The 19,641-nt window shown below is 49.2% G+C and overlaps 1 protein-coding gene across 2 annotated transcripts; it reads left to right on the top strand.

The window, feature by feature from the left end:
* The first annotated feature begins 832 nt into the window (after window positions 1-832).
* Itpa (inosine triphosphatase) lies at window positions 833-17,651 on the top strand. 2 transcript variants are annotated; one of them, XM_075962189.1, is made up of 8 exons: window positions 995-1,145; window positions 3,350-3,407; window positions 3,503-3,567; window positions 3,999-4,072; window positions 6,554-6,585; window positions 8,101-8,216; window positions 15,700-15,776; window positions 17,021-17,651. In XM_075962189.1, the coding sequence occupies exons 1-8, from the start codon at window positions 1,080-1,082 to the stop codon at window positions 17,127-17,129; spliced, it is 597 nt and encodes a 198-aa protein (XP_075818304.1). In that variant the 5' UTR covers window positions 995-1,079; the 3' UTR covers window positions 17,130-17,651. The 2 variants fall into 2 exon arrangements, with proteins under 2 accessions (XP_075818303.1, XP_075818304.1); XM_075962188.1 differs by lacking the exon at window positions 3,350-3,407 and having other exon boundaries at window positions 833-1,145; window positions 17,021-17,263.
* Window positions 17,652-19,641: the final 1,990 nt, after the last annotated feature.

Raw genomic sequence — 19,641 nt, forward strand, 5'->3', positions numbered from 1 at the left:
TTGACACAATATATAGCCCAGGCTAGCTTTGATCTTCCTGTTTAAGACTGAGTGCTGGGATTACAAGTGTGCACCCCCTCTGTCTAGCTAGCACCCTGAACTTCTTTTTTTAAAAAAAAAAAAGATTTAATTTTATGAGTATGAGTGTTTGCCTGCACATGTATGTGCACAATATGTGTACCTGGTGTCTTCAGAGGCCAAAGGAGGGCAATGGACCCCCTGGAACTGGGGTTACACACATTTGTAAGCCGTCATTTGAGTGCTGGAAACAGAACTCTGGAAGAGCAGTCAGTGTTCTCACCTACTGAGCCATCTCACCAGCCTGAGTTTACAACTTGCAGAGAACCTAGCTTTGGTTCCCAGCATCCACATCAGGCAGCTCAAAAACCACTTTGTAACTCCAGTTCCAGGGGACGTGACGCCCTCTTGTGGCTTCAGCGGGCTCACGCACACACATGGGAGGGCTAACAGGGGCATTCTAATCTTTGCTGTGTTCCCAATGCAGAGACAGGGCTGAATGTAATGTCCCCGGGGAAGGGATGGGGTCTGATGAGCGGGGCAAGAGAAAAAAAAAAAAGAGAAACACTAGCTCCCCGGTCTAAGAGATGGGCAAATGTGGTTACGCTGTTTAAGTTCGCAGTGAAGTAGATGGATCTAGCCGGCGAGGTGTGGGGCTGAGGCAAGGTTAGGACAGAAACCTAGGCTGGGAGCCCTTGTCCAGGAGATAGTTTTCCATGCCCAAGTTGGGGTTCCGAGGGACGCACGCCGCCCAGGACACAGGCGCGGCTTCTCGGCTCCCTCCTTGTCCAAGCCCACAGGGGTGCGTGGCAGAGGACCCCGGCGCTGAATGGCCTCTCCCGCCCGCAGCGGGTCCCCAGCGCCCAGCGCAACACTCGCTGCGGGGAAACTCGTCTGCCCCGGCTGCCACCTCGCTGTTGCAGGTAGCCGCAGCCTGGGGCACGCTTTAGGGTTCGGTAGGGCCGGAAATTGGGGCTATCTACTTCCGCCTCCAGACGGAAGTGTCTTACGGTTCCCCTCAAAGAGCTTCCGGGCATACTCGGCCGTAACCAGCCCCTGCAATGGCCTCGTCTTTGGTGGGCAAGAAGATCGTGTTTGTGACGGGAAACGCAAAGAAGCTGGAGGAGGTGTCGTAGGGTTTGGGGACCCTCTAGAAGGCGGGTGGGAAGCATGGGAGAAGGTGCGAGGAACCCCGGGAGTTGGACCCTCGGGGAGCTTGGATAGTCCCTGTGTGGAAGGGCTGGGCTTGGAGAGAGATCTCCGTGGAGTGCGGCGCCCTGAGGTGCGAGAGGATTTAAGTATTTATTATGTGTACAGTGTTCTGTCTGCATGTGTGCCTCCATACCCTCAGAAGGCACCAGATCTCATCATAGATAGTTGTGAGCCACCACGTGGTTGCTAGGAATTGAACTCAAGACTTCTGGAAGAGCAACCAGTGCCTTTAAACTCTGAGCCATCTCTCCAGCCCGATTTTAGTTTTCTTATTATTTGGGGTCATGTATAGACCTTGTTCTCTTGACCCTCCAGTTTCCCAAGTTCTAGGTCTACATGCATGGCCCACCACACCCGTTTTGGTATGAACTGGTAAAGTCACCGGACTGTGGGAGCTGAAGTAGTGGCATCTGTGGCAAAGATCACCCCCTAAGTTCTGACACCTCTGCGCCTCAAAAGTAACGGCAAACAGAAGTGTGTGGGGTTGATCCAGACTGTGTAGTCCACACCCCGCTATGGTTCACTACCCTTAGGCACTTCCCATATCTGAAGTGTGCGGTACTTCATAGGATTCCTGGCTGCCGACAGTACAACAGCAGCCAGGTTAGCGGAAGAAAAACACAAGTCTGCCAAAGCTTTACATGCTACAGCTTTTAGAATGAAGACCCAAAGACGGTAGGTGCCGTGGATCTAACCCAGGACTTACAGGATTGCTGTCACTGCCCTACTTCTGAACTACACGCCTAGCCTGAGGAAGCTGTTTTCTATGTAGAGTTGATGATGCATTACTGTAGAACTGATCAGAAAGGGTATGGCCCAGCGCTAACAGACTGCGGAAACTCAGGAGGTCCGTCCAGATTGGGCATTTCCTTGTGCGTTGTTTCTGCCCTGCTGTATGTGGTAGGACTGTTTCTGAAGTGAGGACAGGTCAGATAATTTCCTTTTTTGTTTTGTTTTGAGAGAGGGCCTTGGTACGTACATATGTAGAGCTGGCTGTCCTATGTAGACCAGGTTGGCCTCAAACTCACACAGAGATCCCCCTGCCTCTGCTTCCCAAGTGCTGGGATTAAAGGTGTGCGCCACCACCACCTGGCATGGATGCTCATTCCTAGCCCAGTTAGTCTTTCTTATTTTCCCCCATCTGTGAGAGGAGATAGTGACGCTCTGACAGGTGTCAGCTCTAGCCACAGTTGAGTTTGCCCTTCTTCAGTCAGCATTGCTAAGTCACGATGGGGACTCAGAGGCTGACCAATTGATACAGCAGGAGGACCCTCATCATTTGAAAACAGGTAGGACTGCCATTTCTGTACAGGACCAGGGTGGTCTCTGAAAGCCCCAAGGCCAGGTCAGTCAGGTAGACAGGCGGTGCCATCTGAATGGAGTCAAAGAACAGTCAGTGCTGAACCCCAATCCTCTGACTGAGCACATGGCCTTGCCATATTAAAGGGCCTGAGGCTAGTGGGTAGTGTATCAAGTGGAGCACTTGCTTATGCTCGTACAAGTCCCCTCATTCAACTTTGGTGGTGCCCAGAGTTGAATGAGGGGACTTGTACGAGCATAAGCAAGTCTCCCGGATTGCCTCTGCCTCCTAAATGCTGGGATTAAAGGCATGCACCACCACTGCCCGGCCTGGCTTGCCTTTTTAGAGTTCTGAAAGGAAAAGGGCGTTCCAGATGGAAGGGTGGGGGAGGTAAAAGACAAAATGGGGGGTGCTAGAGAGAGGTGGCTCAATGGTAAGAGCATGACTGCTTTTCCAGAGAACCTGGGTCGATTCCTAGCACCCACATGGCAGCTCACAACTGTCTGTAATTCCAGTTCCAGGGGACCTGACCCATGGCAAAACACCACTGGACGTAATAAATAGATAAATAGACAAATAAAAGCAAGCCCTGCAATCAAATAACAACAACAAAGCAGAAGTTGGAAGGGAGAAAGGATGCTAATTTAGTGAGTCTCTGAAAGTTGGGATGAGGCTTATGGGCCCAATTGGATAAACTTTAGGGGACTGATGGGAACATGAGCCAATGTGAGAAAGGTGACAGCACCTCGCATAGTCACAGGGAACTGGTGGAGAGTTACTAGCAAATGGCTTGACAAATGTTCTTTCATTTTGGAACAGGTCATTCAGATTCTAGGAGATAAGTTTCCGTGCACTTTGGTGGCACAGAAAATTGACCGTATGTTTCTGTTTTGCTTCATTTCTAAAAGTGGTTTGATTTAACTGCCTTCCTGTGTCCTGACTATACATCTGTGTGTCTGTTTCCCCTATAAGTGCCTGAGTACCAGGGAGAGCCAGATGAAATTTCCATACAGAAGTGTCGGGAGGCCGCTCGCCAGGTACTTAACCATCGTGGTCTCCCATTCAGTCTTCTGGTGGGCTCCTGGGGCCTGTGCCTTGTGGGGGCAGGCAGAGAATAAGTAGTTTGTTGGGACACTGCCTCTTCTGTTCCAGCTCTCGCCTTTCTGGTTCTTAGTTCCATACATTCCAGCCATACATCTTCCCTACACATACCCACCCCTCCCCACCCCTGTGGGGAGGAGCCCATTAGAGAATCGGGCTTCCAGCAGATTCCCAGCACTTCATTGCTCTGATGTCCACATTGCTAAATGGAAGACAGAGAGCTGAGTTGTGTGGCTCCTGATGAACCTGCACCTGCAGAGCTCACCCTCACCTAGTTGTGGGCTAGGCCCCAGTCTGAGTAGACCCAGGGTCGGGAATGAAGCCTACCTCTGGTAGAAATCTCGGGCTGTGTGTCGTTGTGTTACAGGTGCAGGGTCCTGTACTAGTGGAGGATACCTGTCTGTGCTTCAATGCCCTCGGGGGGCTCCCTGGCCCCTACATGTGAGTACTCTTACTACACCTCTGCCCTGCAGGGCCCCATCAATCCACAAAAGTGCTAGAATAGTAAGGTGATTAGTTACCTGATGTTATGGGTCTTTCACTATCTTGCCATCAGTGCCAAGAAAGGAGTAAGACTGTTGAGATAGGGCTGGAGAAGTGACTTAGTAGTTAAGAGTGCTCGCTACTTTTCCACTAGGCCCAGTTTTGATTCTCAGCACCTAAATCAGGTAGCTTACAACTGCCTATAACTTCAGCTTCATGGAACCTGATCTTGTGGGTACCCGCACTGACATGCACACACCATACAAGCAATACGCATGCACATACATAATTAGATATATCATATTCTAAGAAAAGAAGAGTTGGGTGTGATGGTGCATGCCTTTAATCCCAGAACCTAGGAGGCAGAGGCAGGCAGCTCTCTGAGTTTGAAGCTAGCCTGGTCCACATAGTGAGTTCCAAGCCAGCTAGAACTATGCAGTGAGACCCTGTCTCAAAGAATATAGAGGACTGAAGAGAGGACTCAACCCTTAAGTGTGCTTGTTGCTCATTCATGAGAACAGGAGTCTAGATTCCAGCATCCACATTCAATTTACAAACTCCTGTAACTCTAGCTCCAAGGGATCCAACACCCTCTTCTGGCCTCTACAGGTACCTGTATATACATATGCACATACATTCACTTAGATGTGTGTGCACACACATAAATAAGTCTTTTAAAAAGAGGGGCTAGAGAGATGGATTAGCTGTTAAGAGCACTGGCTGCTCTTGAAGAGCACCTGGGTTCAGTTCCCATCACTCACATGGCAGCTCACAACCATCTGTAGCTACCTTTCCAGGTCGCCTGACCTCCTCTTCCGCCCTCTGCAGGCAGCAGGCACATATGTGGTGCATACACATATATGTATGCAAAACATAGACATACATAAAATAATAATAACAAAAGAATAACAGGTGGGTGAGGATGTAACACCCTTGTTAGAGTGTTTGCCTTTATTGCGCCATAAAGCCCCGAGTTTAACTCCTACCTGTGTATACTAGGTGAGCAGGCTTGGTAGTGCATGCACTTGCAAGATGGAGACAGAAGGGTCAAAAGTTCTGGGTCATCCTGGGCTACATAGGGAGTTCTAGGCCAGTCTAGCTACATGAGATCCTGTCATAAACCAACCAAACAACCAGAGATACAGTTTTCTTTAATTATGAGAGTGTGGTTCTTTGAGATTGAAAAGTGGTGTTTGCTCATTTCTGAGATGATATGGCACCTGTCTCAAAAAAGAAGACAATAAAAAGAGATTGCTCTGTTTTGTCAAAGCAGGACACACCTTTAACCTGCAGCCTGCACTGCTCCACAGCCTCACCGGCACCGTTGTGACTTTAATAGTTTGCAGTTTCGGGAATATGTAATGTTACCATGTGCTTGCTTGGTTTGTTTTCTTGAGAGTATGCCTCTCTCTAGCCCAGGCTGCCCTGGAACTTGCTATGTAGCCTAAGCTTGCTCAGAACTTGTGGTCTTCCTGTTTCAGCTCGGGTCTTTCCCTAGTCCCCTCTGAGGTCCTTGCCTTCCTTTGTATATTGAGCCTTCTGTCTGTACCTGTTTGGTCTCCGTGTAGTAATATGGGCGGCGGCAGGGTTGCGTCCCCAAATCCCCAGCCGCCTGCCCGGCTCGCTTATGCCCCAAATAATTACACGGACACTGTATTCTTTTAAACACTGCTCTGGCCCATTTCTAATCATCTGTGTAGCGCCCCTAGGTGCGCTTACCGGGAAGATTCTAGCCTAAGTCCATCCTGGGTCGGAGCTGGGGCATGGCGTGCGTCTTCCCTGGAGCGGGTAGCATGGCGTATCTCTGAAGGCGTCTGTTCTGGAGAGGAGAGCTGTCGAGTCTGACCTCACTTCCTCTTCCTCCCGGCATTCTGTTCTGTTTACTCCACCCACCTAAGGGTGGGCCTATCCAATGGGCCTAGCAGTTTCTTTATTGCTTAGCTAATGAAATCAACAGATTGATATATGACACTCCCACATCATCTCCGTTTTTTTCTTATTAGACTCATATTTCTCTCTCTCTCTCTCTCTCTCTCTCTCTCTCTCTCTCTCTCTCTCTTAAAGATTTCTTTATTATGTATACAGTGGCCAGAAGAGAGCACCAGATCTTATTATAGATGAGATGGAAGGTTGTGAGTCACCATGTAGGTGCTGGGAATTGAACTCAGGACCTCTGGAAGAGCATCCAGTGATCTTAACGGCTGAGCCATCTCTCCGACCATCTCTCTTTCTCTTTCCTTTCCTTCTGCCTCTGTTTACTCTCCCTTTAGCTCCCACTCTTCCCCCTCTTCTCTTTTCTTTGCTGCTGAGCTATACCTTTGGCTTGAGACATTCTTTTTCATTTCTCTTGCCTTTGGGAGCTCTAGTCCTATGGAGTAGGCAACAGGGAGATCAGTCGCTCTTACCCATGGTACTGACTCTCCTTTCTTTCTTTTGCAGAAAATGGTTCCTCGAGAAGCTAAAGCCTGAAGGTATGTGTCCCTATGGTTCTTCCCATGGGTCTTTTGCACTGAGTTGGGGAGTAGTTCCCACTTAGTAACCGCTGCTCTAGCCCCTGCCATTGACCTCCATTATCTTCTCTGTTTGCACACTGGTAGCTTAGAGTTCACTCTTTACTCCAGAAAGCACTGTGGTGGACAGTTGGGGACAGGCGATAAAAGCTTTGAATTTGAGGGACAAAGGAGCCATAGCTGATTCTGGTTATCAAGGGACTTGACCTTAATGACTGTGGTTCTTCGCTTCAGCCATGGCCTAGCCTGGTCCTCAGGGAGGGAGCTACCTTTTCTAGGCCAAGAATCTTATCTTTTTACTTGTGAGTGTATCCCCAAATCCCTCTTTAGGTTTTTCGGTTTATTTGTAGTTTTGTTTGTTTTTTGAGACAGGGTTTTTCTATGTAGCCTTGGAACTCGATCTGTAGACCAGGCTGGCCTTGAACTCGCAGAGATCCCTCTGCCTCTGCCTCCCAAGTGCTGGAGTTAAAGGCGAGCACTACCACCCACCACCTTGCCCTCTTTAGATTTTTTTTTAAAGCATTTTAAACCAGGCATAGTGGTGCATTCCTATAATCCCAGCCCTTAGGAGGCTGAGGCAGAAAGATCCAGAGTTCAAGATCAGCCTGGGTCACACATAAAACCCTGTCTCAAAAGAAAAAAATGAGCTGGAGAGCTGGCTCAGCAGTTAAGTATACTTGTTGCTCTTGCAGAGGACCCAGGTTTGGTTCCCAGCACCTACAAGGCTGCTTACAGCTGTCCATCACTTTAGTTCCAGAGGATTTGGCATCCTCTGGCCTCTGTGGGCACTGGTGCACATGCATGTGACCAAAACACTTCTAAATGTAAAAATAAACAAATCTTAAAAACAAAGCCCATTTTACTTTTTGGATCAATCTTGTGTCAGCCATGCGTGGAGTCACATGCATGTGACCCAGCACTAGGGAGACTCTGGAGTTCAGCCTGGGCTACAAAGCAAGATTCTGTTTTAAAAACAAAAACAAAGCCGGGTATGATAGTCTAAGCCTATAATCCTGAGAGCTGTAAGCAGAATGTTCAGAAGTTCATCCTCAGCTATATAGTAAGTAAAGGCTAGCCTGGACTACCTGGGATCCTGGTCTCAACAACAGCAAAGGCTGGGAATGTATTGCAGTTGGCAGAATGCTTGCTTAGCATACATGAAGTTCTGGATTCAGTCCCTAGTGCCACATAAACCACGGGTGGTGATGCGTGCCTGCAATCTAGCGTTCCAGTACAGCCTGGGTTACAAAGTGAGTTCAAGGCCAAGCTGGGTGTTCTACTTGAGACTTTAATCTCAACAAGAACCTTGTTTTAGTTTATGTCAGAGCCTGAAGAGGGGCTTCAGCTCCTTCTTGAGGATTAGAGGGCAGCCCTCGCAGCCTCCCACCCCAACACAGTCCAATTTGGAGAGTTCTTGCACACCCTTGGATTTCTGGACAGCATGGACTCACTGACCCTCTCTAACTCTGCCTGCAGGTCTCCACCAGCTCTTGGCCGGCTTTGAGGACAAATCAGCCTATGCACTTTGTACATTTGCCCTCAGCACTGGGGATCCAAGCCAGCCAGTCCTCCTGTTCAGGGGCCAGACCGCGGTGCGTACCCACCTGAGCAGCCAGTCCTCCTGTTCAGGGGCCAGACCGTGCTGCGTACCCACCTGAGCAGCCAGTCCTCCTGTTCAGGGGCCAGACCGTGCTGCGTACCCACCTGAGCCGCCAGTCCTCCTGTTCAGGGGCCAGACCCCAGACCGCGGTGCGTACCCACCTGAGCCGCCAGTCCTCCTGTTCAGGGGCCAGACCGTGCTGCGTACCCACCTGAGCAGTCCTGCAGGTCATCAGAGGACTCTGCAGGAACAAAACAAGAAGATGCTAGACTTAGCAGGGGCTTTTGGGCACTATGCTTGCTGTGAGACAAACCTGGACACTACAGTGAGAAAAATGTCAGTCCCCAAACCTAATTGACTGCTAGATTTATGCACTCAGATCTTGCCAGAGAAGGTCCAGGTAAAATGCATGTGCACAAACACCTCAAAGCCAAAGTTACAGATCAGCATGCTGAGATGGCCTTATTCCTCTGCCAGGACCAGAGTCTCCTCCCCACTCAGGTTTTTGAGATTGGGATAGTCTTTCATTTATCCCAGGTTGGCCTTGAACTTGCCATGTGGCCAAGATGGAGCTTGAACTTTAGATCCTGTGGCCTCTACCTCCAAGTGGTCTTGTGTCATTATGCCCATTCTGCAGCGCTCCTGCAGCCCTGTTTTTTTTTTCTTTGAGACAAGGTCTTTATTATGTAGCTGTTAATATCCTGGAACTCACTATGTAGATTAGACTGGCCTCAAAACTCACAGAGATCCACCTCTGCCCCTAAGTAGGCGTGTGCCACCACGCCTGGCCTACAGCCTCTGTTGATTGTCTGAATTTTCTCATTCACATAAAATTTTAATCTTGTTCTGTGGTGTTCGAGTGGAAGTTGGAGCTTTTATGTGCTGTATAAGTGTTCTACCACGGGGCTACTTCTCCAGCCCAGAATTTCAGTTCCTAAGTTCATTTTTCTGCCAATGCCCATTCAGCACCCCCTGAGGTTGCTTGTCAGACCTGAGGCTGACTTTTCTGAGCTTTTTGAGTTGCTTTTCTGCACGTCCACCAGACTACCATTAGAGCTGCTCCGGCCAGTGCCCAGTCTTTCTTCCAGCATGTCTGTCTGTCCTGTCCGTAGTTCCCCAGTTGGACTGTACATAGATGTTTGTTTCATTTTGTTTGGTTAAATATTTTGGATAGTAGTAAAACAAAAGCAAATTCCAGACACAACCCAAAGCCATCTTTTTTTTTAATTGTGTGTAGGTTTGTGTGTGTGCATGTGGATTTGTGCACACATGAGCACAGGTGCCCATGGAAGCTGAAGGCAGCAGATCCCCCGAGCTGGAGGTACAGATGATGTGAGCCATCAGATGATCAGATGTGGGTGCTAGGAACTGAACCCCTGTCTTTGAAAGAGCAGTAAGTGCTCTTAACCACTGAGTCATCTCTCCAGCCCTACAGACCCATTTTAACTGTTCAGGGTACTAAGTGTTAAGTGTATTTGTATTTACCCGGACTACAGAATGTTTTCATCTTAAAAGTTTGAAATTACACATTGAGCAAACCCCCTTTCTTTCTTCACCTAGCTCCTAGCAGCCACCATTTTCCTTAACACGTCTAAGAGTTTGACTACTCTACTACTGTTACTGTTTTTTAAGTTTATTTTATGTGTATGGATATTTTGCCTGCATGTCTATTTGTCCACAACATGTAATGTGGTGACCATCAAAGCCAGGGAGAGCATTGGCTGCCCTGGAACTGCAGTTACAGAGGGTTGTGACTGCCGTATGGGTGCTGGAAATTGAACCTCGGTTCTCTGCAAGAGCAGCCAGTATTTTTTTGATTTTTTAAAACAGGGATTCTTTGTGTAGCCCTAGCTGTCCTGAGCTCACTCTGCAGACCAGGCTGGTCTTAAGCTCACAGAGATCCGCCTGCCTCTGCTTGCCAAGTGCTGGGATTAGAGGCGTGGGCCACCACTGTTTACCTGTCCATTTGTCGTCATGTTCCCCCCCCCCCCGCTTCTTTTGTTTGTGTTTATTTTGGGGACAAGGTCTCACTAAGAGGCTCTGGCTGACCTGTCTCAGCTTCTTGAGTACCAAGATTTTCAGGTGTGTGCCACCAGGTCCCTGCTTCAATATTTTGTTTTTTTTTTGTGCCTGGTTTAGCTCACTTAGCTGGTTTAGCTCACTTAGCTGGTTTAGCTCACTTAGCTGGTTTAGCTCACTTAGCTAGTTTAGCTCACTTAGCTGGTTTAGCTCACTTAGCTGGTTTAGCTCACTTAGCTGGTTTAGCTCACTTAGCTGGTTTAGCTCACTTAGCTGGTTTAGCTCACTTAGCTGGTTTAGCTCACTTAGCTGGTTTAGCTCACTTAGCTGGTTTAGCTCACTTAGCTGGTGTAGCTCACTTAGCTGGTTTAGCTCACTTAGCTGGTTTAGCTCACTTAGCTGGTTTGCTCACTTAGCTGGTTTAGCTCACTTAGCTGGTTTAGCTCACTTAGCTGGTGTAGCTCACTTAGCTGGTGTAGCTCACTTAGCTGGTTTAGCTCACTTAGCTGGTTTAGCTCACTTAGCTGGTGTAGCTCACTTAGCTGGTGTAGCTCACTTAGCTGGTGTAGCTCACTTAGCTGGTTTAGCTCACTTAGCTGGTTTAGCTCACTTAGCTGGTTTAGCTCACTTAGCTGGTTTAGCTCACTTAGCTGGTGTAGCTCACTTAGCTGGTGTAGCTCACTTAGCTGGTTTAGCTCATGGTGTTGGTTTAGCTCACTTAGCTGGTGTAGCTCACTTAGCTGGTGTAGCTCACTTAGCTGGTGTAGCTCACTTAGCTGGTTTAGCTCACTTAGCTGGTGTAGCTCACTTAGCTGGTGTAGCTCACTTAGCTGGTTTAGCTCACTTAGCTGGTGTAGCTCACTTAGCTGGTTTAGCTCACTTAGCTGGTGTAGCTCACTTAGCTGGTTTAGCTCACTTAGCTGGTGTAGCTCACTTAGCTGGTGTAGCTCACTTAGCTGGTGTAGCTCACTTAGCTGGTTTAGCTCACTTAGCTGGTGTAGCTCACTTAGCTGGTTTAGCTCACTTAGCTGGTGTAGCTCACTTAGCTGGTTTAGCTCACTTAGCTGGTGTAGCTCACTTAGCTGGTTTAGCTCACTTAGCTGGTTTAGCTCACTTAGCTGGTTTAGCTCACTTAGCTGGTGTAGCTCACTTAGCTGGTGTAGCTCACTTAGCTGGTGTAGCTCACTTAGCTGGTGTAGCTCACTTAGCTGGTTTAGCTCACTTAGCTGGTGTAGCTCACTTAGCTGGTTTAGCTCACTTAGCCGGTTTGCTCACTTAGCCGGTTTAGCTCACTTAGCCGGTTTGCTCACTTAGCTGGTTTAGCTCACTTAGCTGGTGTAGCTCACTTAGCTGGTTTAGCTCACTTAGCTGGTGTAGCTCACTTAGCTGGTGTAGCTCACTTAGCTGGTTTAGCTCACTTAGCTGGTGTAGCTCACTTAGCTGGTTTAGCTCACTTAGCTGGTTTAGCTCACTTAGCTGGTTTAGCTCACTTAGCTGGTTTAGCTCACTTAGCTGGTTTAGCTCACTTAGCTGGTGTAGCTCACTTAGCTGGTGTAGCTCACTTAGCTGGTTTAGCTCACTTAGCTGGTGTAGCTCACTTAGCTGGTGTAGCTCACTTAGCTGGTGTAGCTCACTTAGCTGGTTTAGCTCACTTAGCTGGTTTAGCTCACTTAGCTGGTTTAGCTCACTTAGCTGGTTTAGCTCACTTAGCTGGTGTAGCTCACTTAGCTGGTGTAGCTCACTTAGCTGGTTTAGCTCACTTAGCTGGTGTAGCTCACTTAGCTGGTGTAGCTCACTTAGCTGGTGTAGCTCACTTAGCTGGTGTAGCTCACTTAGCTGGTTTAGCTCACTTAGCTGGTGTAGCTCACTTAGCTGGTGTAGCTCACTTAGCTGGTTTAGCTCACTTAGCTGGTGTAGCTCACTTAGCTGGTTTAGCTCACTTAGCTGGTGTAGCTCACTTAGCTGGTTTAGCTCACTTAGCTGGTGTAGCTCACTTAGCTGGTGTAGCTCACTTAGCTGGTGTAGCTCACTTAGCTGGTTTAGCTCACTTAGCTGGTGTAGCTCACTTAGCTGGTTTAGCTCACTTAGCTGGTGTAGCTCACTTAGCTGGTTTAGCTCACTTAGCTGGTGTAGCTCACTTAGCTGGTTTAGCTCACTTAGCTGGTTTAGCTCACTTAGCTGGTTTAGCTCACTTAGCTGGTGTAGCTCACTTAGCTGGTGTAGCTCACTTAGCTGGTGTAGCTCACTTAGCTGGTGTAGCTCACTTAGCTGGTTTAGCTCACTTAGCTGGTGTAGCTCACTTAGCTGGTTTAGCTCACTTAGCCGGTTTGCTCACTTAGCCGGTTTAGCTCACTTAGCCGGTTTGCTCACTTAGCTGGTTTAGCTCACTTAGCTGGTGTAGCTCACTTAGCTGGTTTAGCTCACTTAGCTGGTGTAGCTCACTTAGCTGGTGTAGCTCACTTAGCTGGTTTAGCTCACTTAGCTGGTGTAGCTCACTTAGCTGGTTTAGCTCACTTAGCTGGTTTAGCTCACTTAGCTGGTTTAGCTCACTTAGCTGGTTTAGCTCACTTAGCTGGTTTAGCTCACTTAGCTGGTGTAGCTCACTTAGCTGGTGTAGCTCACTTAGCTGGTTTAGCTCACTTAGCTGGTTTAGCTCACTTAGCTGGTTTAGCTCACTTAGCTGGTTTAGCTCACTTAGCTGGTGTAGCTCACTTAGCTGGTTTAGCTCACTTAGCTGGTTTAGCTCACTTAGCTGGTTTAGCTCACTTAGCTGGTGTAGCTCACTTAGCTGGTGTAGCTCACTTAGCTGGTGTAGCTCACTTAGCTGGTGTAGCTCACTTAGCTGGTGTAGCTCACTTAGCTGGTTTAGCTCACTTAGCTGGTTTAGCTCACTTAGCTGGTGTAGCTCACTTAGCTGGTGTAGCTCACTTAGCTGGTGTAGCTCACTTAGCTGGTGTAGCTCACTTAGCTGGTTTAGCTCACTTAGCTGGTGTAGCTCACTTAGCTGGTGTAGCTCACTTAGCTGGTGTAGCTCACTTAGCTGGTTTGCTCACTTAGCTGGTTTAGCTCACTTAGCTGGTTTAGCTCACTTAGCTGGTTTAGCTCACTTAGCTGGTTTAGCTCACTTAGCTGGTTTAGCTCATGGTGTTCTCAAGTTTTGCTCATGCTGTAGCACACAGAGCTCTCAGAGCTTCCAGGCTGAGCGTTTGTTGTTTATGTACACCGTGTTATACCTTTCTTTCTTGTTTTCTTTTGGTTTCGAGTCAGGGTCTTCTGTATCCCCAGGCTGGCCCCTACTTACTGTATAGCTGAGGATATCCTTGAAGTTCTGGTCCTCTTGCCTCCACTTCCCAGGAGCCTGGAGTACATGTGCCCCTCCCGTGGTCTACCTTTTCTCCATTGGCTTCTTTGTTGACAACCTCAGGTTGCTCCTCTTGGATCTGTGAATGATGCTGTTGGGACCCAGGGGTGCAGAGGAGTCAAGATCCTGTTTCAGCCCTTTAGGTTAAACATGCAGTACGTGGTCGGGGCTGCTGTCCCAGCCCAGTTAGAGTTAATAATTAGTGCTGCCACCTGTGGCTTTCCCAGAAGGCTCCAGTTAGCCACTTCCTGCACTGACTAATAGCAGCTGCCTTAGACTGGCTGGTACTGCAGTCCCTCTGGATTTCCCGTCAGCTTTGGCTGCCCATGCACTTTGCCGTCTGTCAGCTCCCATGCTCCTTGAGGTGGTCTTGTTTCTCATCCTTGTTCTGTCTCCCTGTGTACTCGTTGTCCTTGGTGTGCTTGTCACACATTGTCCAGAGTGGCAGCGAACAGCATTTTCCTGGGAGTAGCTGTTGGCTTACAGCATCCACTGTAGGAGAAGTCTGGGTTTGCTGTGGCTCAGGCTAAGAATGTTGGCCTCAGGCAGTATTGAAGTTCAGAGCGCCTCGGTCACTGGCTTTGGCCACATAGCTCCCCACAGGCAAAAGCATGATTTCAACTTTGGCACTGTCCAACTTATGTGCTTAATCGCTATCATTTATAGCCACACTTGCCACTGTCTGTGCCTTCTTCTCTCCCCCACACACCAGATCCTCTGCATGCACTCCACCATTGGGCTATATTACCAGTCCTTTTTGTTGGATTTTGTTTCGAAACAGGGTCTTGCTATTGCTTGTGCTGGTCACAAACAACAGATTTGCTTTGAACTTGCAGTGCTCTGCCTCAGCCTGGGACCGCGATTCTATGAGCCTTTCTGTAATTACACCTCCTTCAGTTTGTCTTGCTTTGTCCGTAGTGGTGGTGTTACTGACCGGATCTTGTACTGGCCCAGCTCTCCCCTTGAGCTTCATCCCTGATCCAGATCAGACTCGTTACTTGATAACGTGGCATTTCATAACACTGGACACGACACTGGTTGTCATCTTTGTGACATTTCTATGTTTGAATTTGTGTGCCCTTCCCCTTCTTTCTTTCAACGGTTTCACTATGTGCTTGGCTGACCGGAACTTGCTGGCCTTGAATGCAGTGACCCGCCTGCGCCTGCCTTCTAAGTGTTGGGGTTAAAGGTGTGTGCCATTGTGCCCTGGTGGCCTTGAAGTCTTGCTTCTTCTGTTTTGCTGCCACCACCTTGCTCTATTATAGGTGTGAGTACTTGTTATATAGTTCAGACCCTTCTCAACCTTATAGCCGAGGATGGCCTTGAACGTGTGAAGATCAGGGTACAGCCTCAGGTGCTGCTCATCTTGGGGCTTGTTTACAGGTTCTCACTGTAGACTGGGCTAACCTCGAACTCAGAGAACATCTGCCTACTGAGTTCATATTGGGTTGTTTTGGGGGGGAGGTTCAAGACAGGCTTTCTTTGTGTAGTCCTGGCTGTCCTGGAACTCATTCAGTAAACCAGGCTGGCCTTGAACTCACAGAAATACAGAAATCCGCCTGCCTCTGCCTCCCAAGTGCTGGACTAAAAGGTGTGCACCAGCATGCCTGGCTCATCTTGTTTTTTTACACAGTCTCCACTGGCCTGAAACTTGCTAAATGAACTAGGTTGTTTCCCTTGCCCTGGGATTACAGGCACTACATACACCACTGTACTTGGCTTCTTTAAAGTTTTTTATTGTGGGTTCTGGGAGTTTAACTCAGGTCCTCGTTATAAGACAAGAGAATCACCAGCTGAGCTGTCTCCCTCGCCTCCTGATGTTTTGAAGACAGATCTTACTTTGTAGCCCTGACTGGCCTGGGGACTCAGCAGTCCTCCTGCCTCAGCTCCTCGTGTTCTCATTGCAGGCATGCCCTCACAGCCCGCTACTGTTCTGCACCTTGCTGAGGTGCCTAACAGACATTTATCGGTACTGCGGATCCTTTGAACAAAAAAAGACATTTTGAGTAATTCAGGTTTAGTCAGATTTGCAAACTAAACAAACTCACTCTGGTTCAGTACGTCTCCAGTTACACACCTGCCCTCCCTATTACAGGGCCAGATCGTGATGCCGCGAGGCTCCCGGGACTTTGGCTGGGATCCCTGCTTTCAGCCTGATGGATACGAGCAAACGTAAGGAACCCACATTTCTTCCCTGGTGCATGGGCTTGGGTGGGCCCTTTGCCGGTGCACAGTCATGCGGATGTGGGCAAGGCAAGCTTTGTTCCAGCTAAAGCCATTTCTGCTGGGATGGACACAAGGAATCCAGGTGATCTAGTCTATGGTAGGGCAACACAGGTTTCCTAGGTTCCGCTCTCAAGTCACTTGGCCATTTTATGTCAAGTGACTCTTATCCTCTGGCCCTGCTTATTAAGGTGCATAAACCTTGTGGTTTTGTTGGATGATACTAGCTCCATCTGGCTGGGAAAATGCATTCTTTAGTAGCGCCTGCTCATCATCTGAAACCCACACAGCAGCACACATGCTTAGCACTTCACATTAACAGCGGCCTCTCATTTGTACATATTTGTACGGCACCGTTACTGGACCAGGCTTTCCAGACTGTAACTCCCCCACCTGGCACCTCACGAAGCAGCCCTAGTCAGCCCGTCCGTGGTTGTCTGCTTGGGTGGTCACAGAGCCTTGGAATTTAGCTAGATGAGGAACTGGGTTTACTTTTATTCTGTTTATTTATTTTATGTTAATAGGTGTTTTGCCTGTTTGCACCACTGTGCACCAGATGACTGTGTGGCCAGAGGTCAGAAGGGCCGTCAGATTCCGGGAACTGAGCCACCTCTCCAGCCCCATTTTCATTCAGTTGTAATTAATTTAGCCACGTGTAGCTAGTTCTGAAGCCTAAAGGCCGGGGGTTGGGGGGTGACCTCTCACCTCTTTAGTAGTGTCCTCACATGGACAAAACTGGCCCGGCCAGCTGCCTGGACCCCAACCCACAGTACTGTTTGACCTGACAGGCTCCATTGCTTCCTATCAAACACCTACCTCATTCCTGTCCCCCAGCTTCCCTTAAGAACTTAGGGACACATTAGGGTAGATTCAGCTTTTCTCCAAGCCCGTTACTGTGGGTTTCTATCTTACAGAATTTAAAACTGTCTGGTATAACAGGCTGAGGAAGCTGGTGGCCCATTGCCTGATTTTCTGGCTTTCTCGGGGTGGAAGGTCATTTGCTTAGGCCCAAACATAGAGTACTGGGGCCTGTCTGTCCCTTGCATCTGCACAGGTTCTCGATATTTTTACCTACAGAGACCTCCCCACCCCAACAGAATCACTGGACTGTGGGCTCCAGGGTGACAGTGGGGTGCCCATCCTCCTGGTATCTGGGTTCCCTCTTTTCTGAGCTACTTCTCTTTGCCTCTTAGGTATGCAGAGATGCCAAAGGCTGAGAAAAACGCCATTTCTCATCGGTTCCGGGCCCTGCTCAAGCTACAAGAGTACTTCAGCGTGACTGCTGGGGCTGGTGACCAGTAAAGCCGTGGGATGGGGAGGACTAGTGTAGAGTTCCCCAGGAGGCAGGCACTCCTGGCAGGTGTTTCTCTGGGTTTCCCTCTGCCAGGGGATCCAGGCAGCTTTAGTAGCCAGGTCTGGAGGAGCATTTTGCTCAGTATAGGGGAACTCTGGGCCAGTTGTTACTAAACTCTTGCCCTTTGGGATTCATGAGTTTCCTTTGGCCTGGCATAGTGGTGCACACCTTTAGTCCCAGAATGTGGGAGGCAGAGGCAGACAGAGCTTTGTGAGTTCAAGGCCAGCCTGGTTTAGATAGTGAGTTCCAGGGTAGCCAGAGCTACATAGTGAGATATTGTCTCAAAAACAAAATAAAAAAAAAGTAGAGTTGCTCTTGCAGCCTCTAAGATCCTGAGAGAACTTTGGGTGTTCACACTTCTTAGCTGGGTTGAGGGTTGGCAAAGAAATACACAACTTTGATTTTATAAGGCAGCAAATGTAAATTCTGGAAGGCATATTTCCAAAATAAATGGTATATCTGTTTTGAGCCTTGTCTGTCTCTTGAGTGTCCTTTGACAGGTGGGAAGCCATCCTGATGGTGACCAGAGGGGCAGTACTGTATAGGGGGTGTTCCCCTGCCTGGATAGCTGGCATCCTATGTCTCTGAGTTATTGTCCTTAGAGTTGTGACTCATGGCCTGTCCTCTTTCCCTTGTCACCTTCATGCTGGGGACGAGGTGGTGTTGTTGTAAGCGGCACAGCACACATTATACGCTGGCAGGCTACCTGAGTTCGGTCCCCGAGCCCATGTGTGGGGGGAGCGAGCTGACGCTTGGAGCTTGTTCTCTGACCTCTGTTTGTATGCCATAGCGTGGACCCTGCGTCCACAGCACAAATAAATGCTAAAGGCCCTCTCTCAGAAACCCGACAGGACTCCTGCCTAAGCTGCCTTGTCCCATATGCGTACCCCCTCTTCCCAAGCCATTCCCCGGGAGGGTTTCAGGGCTCAGGACCTGCCTTGTGGTTCCTGCAGCTCTTGATGAGAAAGGATGTGCTCAGGAAACACGGAGGAAAGCAGGCTTCTGTGCCCAGGCAGTCCTGGGAATAGTCCGTCATGCCCCAGACTGGGCAAGGTGGCCTGGGGTTCAGCCATTATGCTGAAGGCATTTTTCCTGACCCCAGGCCGGGTATGTGGCTGAGTATAGAACACCCCTCTCCCTGCCTGCCTCCCCAACTGCTTGCCTGTCCCGGTGCTGCCTGACTCCAACATGGAGGACTTGGGGGTGGGGGTGGGGTCTCTCTGCCCCTTGCCTATGATTCTGGCAGACTTTCTCCTCAGGGAATGCCCAGGCTGCTGAGGAAGTCCACCCCTCCCTACTTGAATTGCAAGTGTGGATGGGTAGGTGTGTGTACGGACAGCAGACAGCGTGGTATTTGCTGCTCAGCTCCTTCCTGAATTTCTCCCATTCTATTGGCCCATCTCTACAAACAGCTATGGAGAACAAACTGTACCTGACCCCCTAGTGCACAGTTAGACTCAGGTCCACACCCGTACCTAAAGCTCATCCTAGCGCGTCCAGCCTGTTGACTGCCAGCTCAAGTCTAGGGATCCCTTTTGACTTGCATTTCCCATTTCTTTTTTCTTTTCTATATGGTGGGCATTCTGCAGAGCCACGCCCAGCCCTACTGAGAGGGTTGAGCATCTGCCATTCTTGTTATGCTTCCTCTTGCTGGTATGCTGGGCCTGTGTCCTAGTATGGAGGTGTATGGTGGGTGGTATATCATTTGTGTTTTAAAAAATAAAACCTGCCTGAAGATCAGAATGCAAAGTCAGCCATACAGGCCAGGGAGTGGTGGCACACACCTTTAATCCCAGCAGCCATACTAGTTTGGGGTGATGATGGTGGTGGCGCACACCTTTAATCCCAGCACTAGAGAGGAATATAAAATGGGAGGAGACAGGTCTCAGTCTGAGATTCATGGAGGCAGGATCGCCCATTTCAGTCTGCGGTAGAACCAACAGCTGGCTGCTTTGTTTTTCTGATCATCAGCTTGAACCCCAATATCTGTCTCTGGGTTTTTATTATTCATGCTACAAAGGTGTTAGCATCAGGCACACCCGGCCCCACCCTCTTGGGGACCTTGCAGGCTCACCCCTGCATTAAGGCTGCATGCAGGGCAGGGAGTAGTATCCTGTCCCTTTAAAAGGCGAAATCCAGGCTACATTTTTCTCTTTTTCCTCTTTCTCTTTTCTCTGCCTCTTTCTCTCTCCCTTCTCCTTTCCCTTCTTCCTTCCCTTCTCCCAATGAAACTCCCCATGTAAGTTCTGTCTGCATAGTGTGTCTGTCTCTCACTGGCTGCGGGGCGTTACCCGACATTGACTTGGTATTTTGTGGAGCTGGGAGCCAAACCCAGGGCCTTGCACAAGTCAGATCACTAACACCGCGCTGTGTCTTCAGCCCCGGTTTGTCTACTGTTCCCAGCAGGGCCAGCGCCCACTCTTGGAGGTGACGACACAAAGATGTCATCCTGGGGACAGA

Source organism: Microtus pennsylvanicus, chromosome 2, assembly GCF_037038515.1.
Source record: "Microtus pennsylvanicus isolate mMicPen1 chromosome 2, mMicPen1.hap1, whole genome shotgun sequence".
Lineage (NCBI taxonomy): Eukaryota > Metazoa > Chordata > Mammalia > Rodentia > Cricetidae > Microtus > Microtus pennsylvanicus.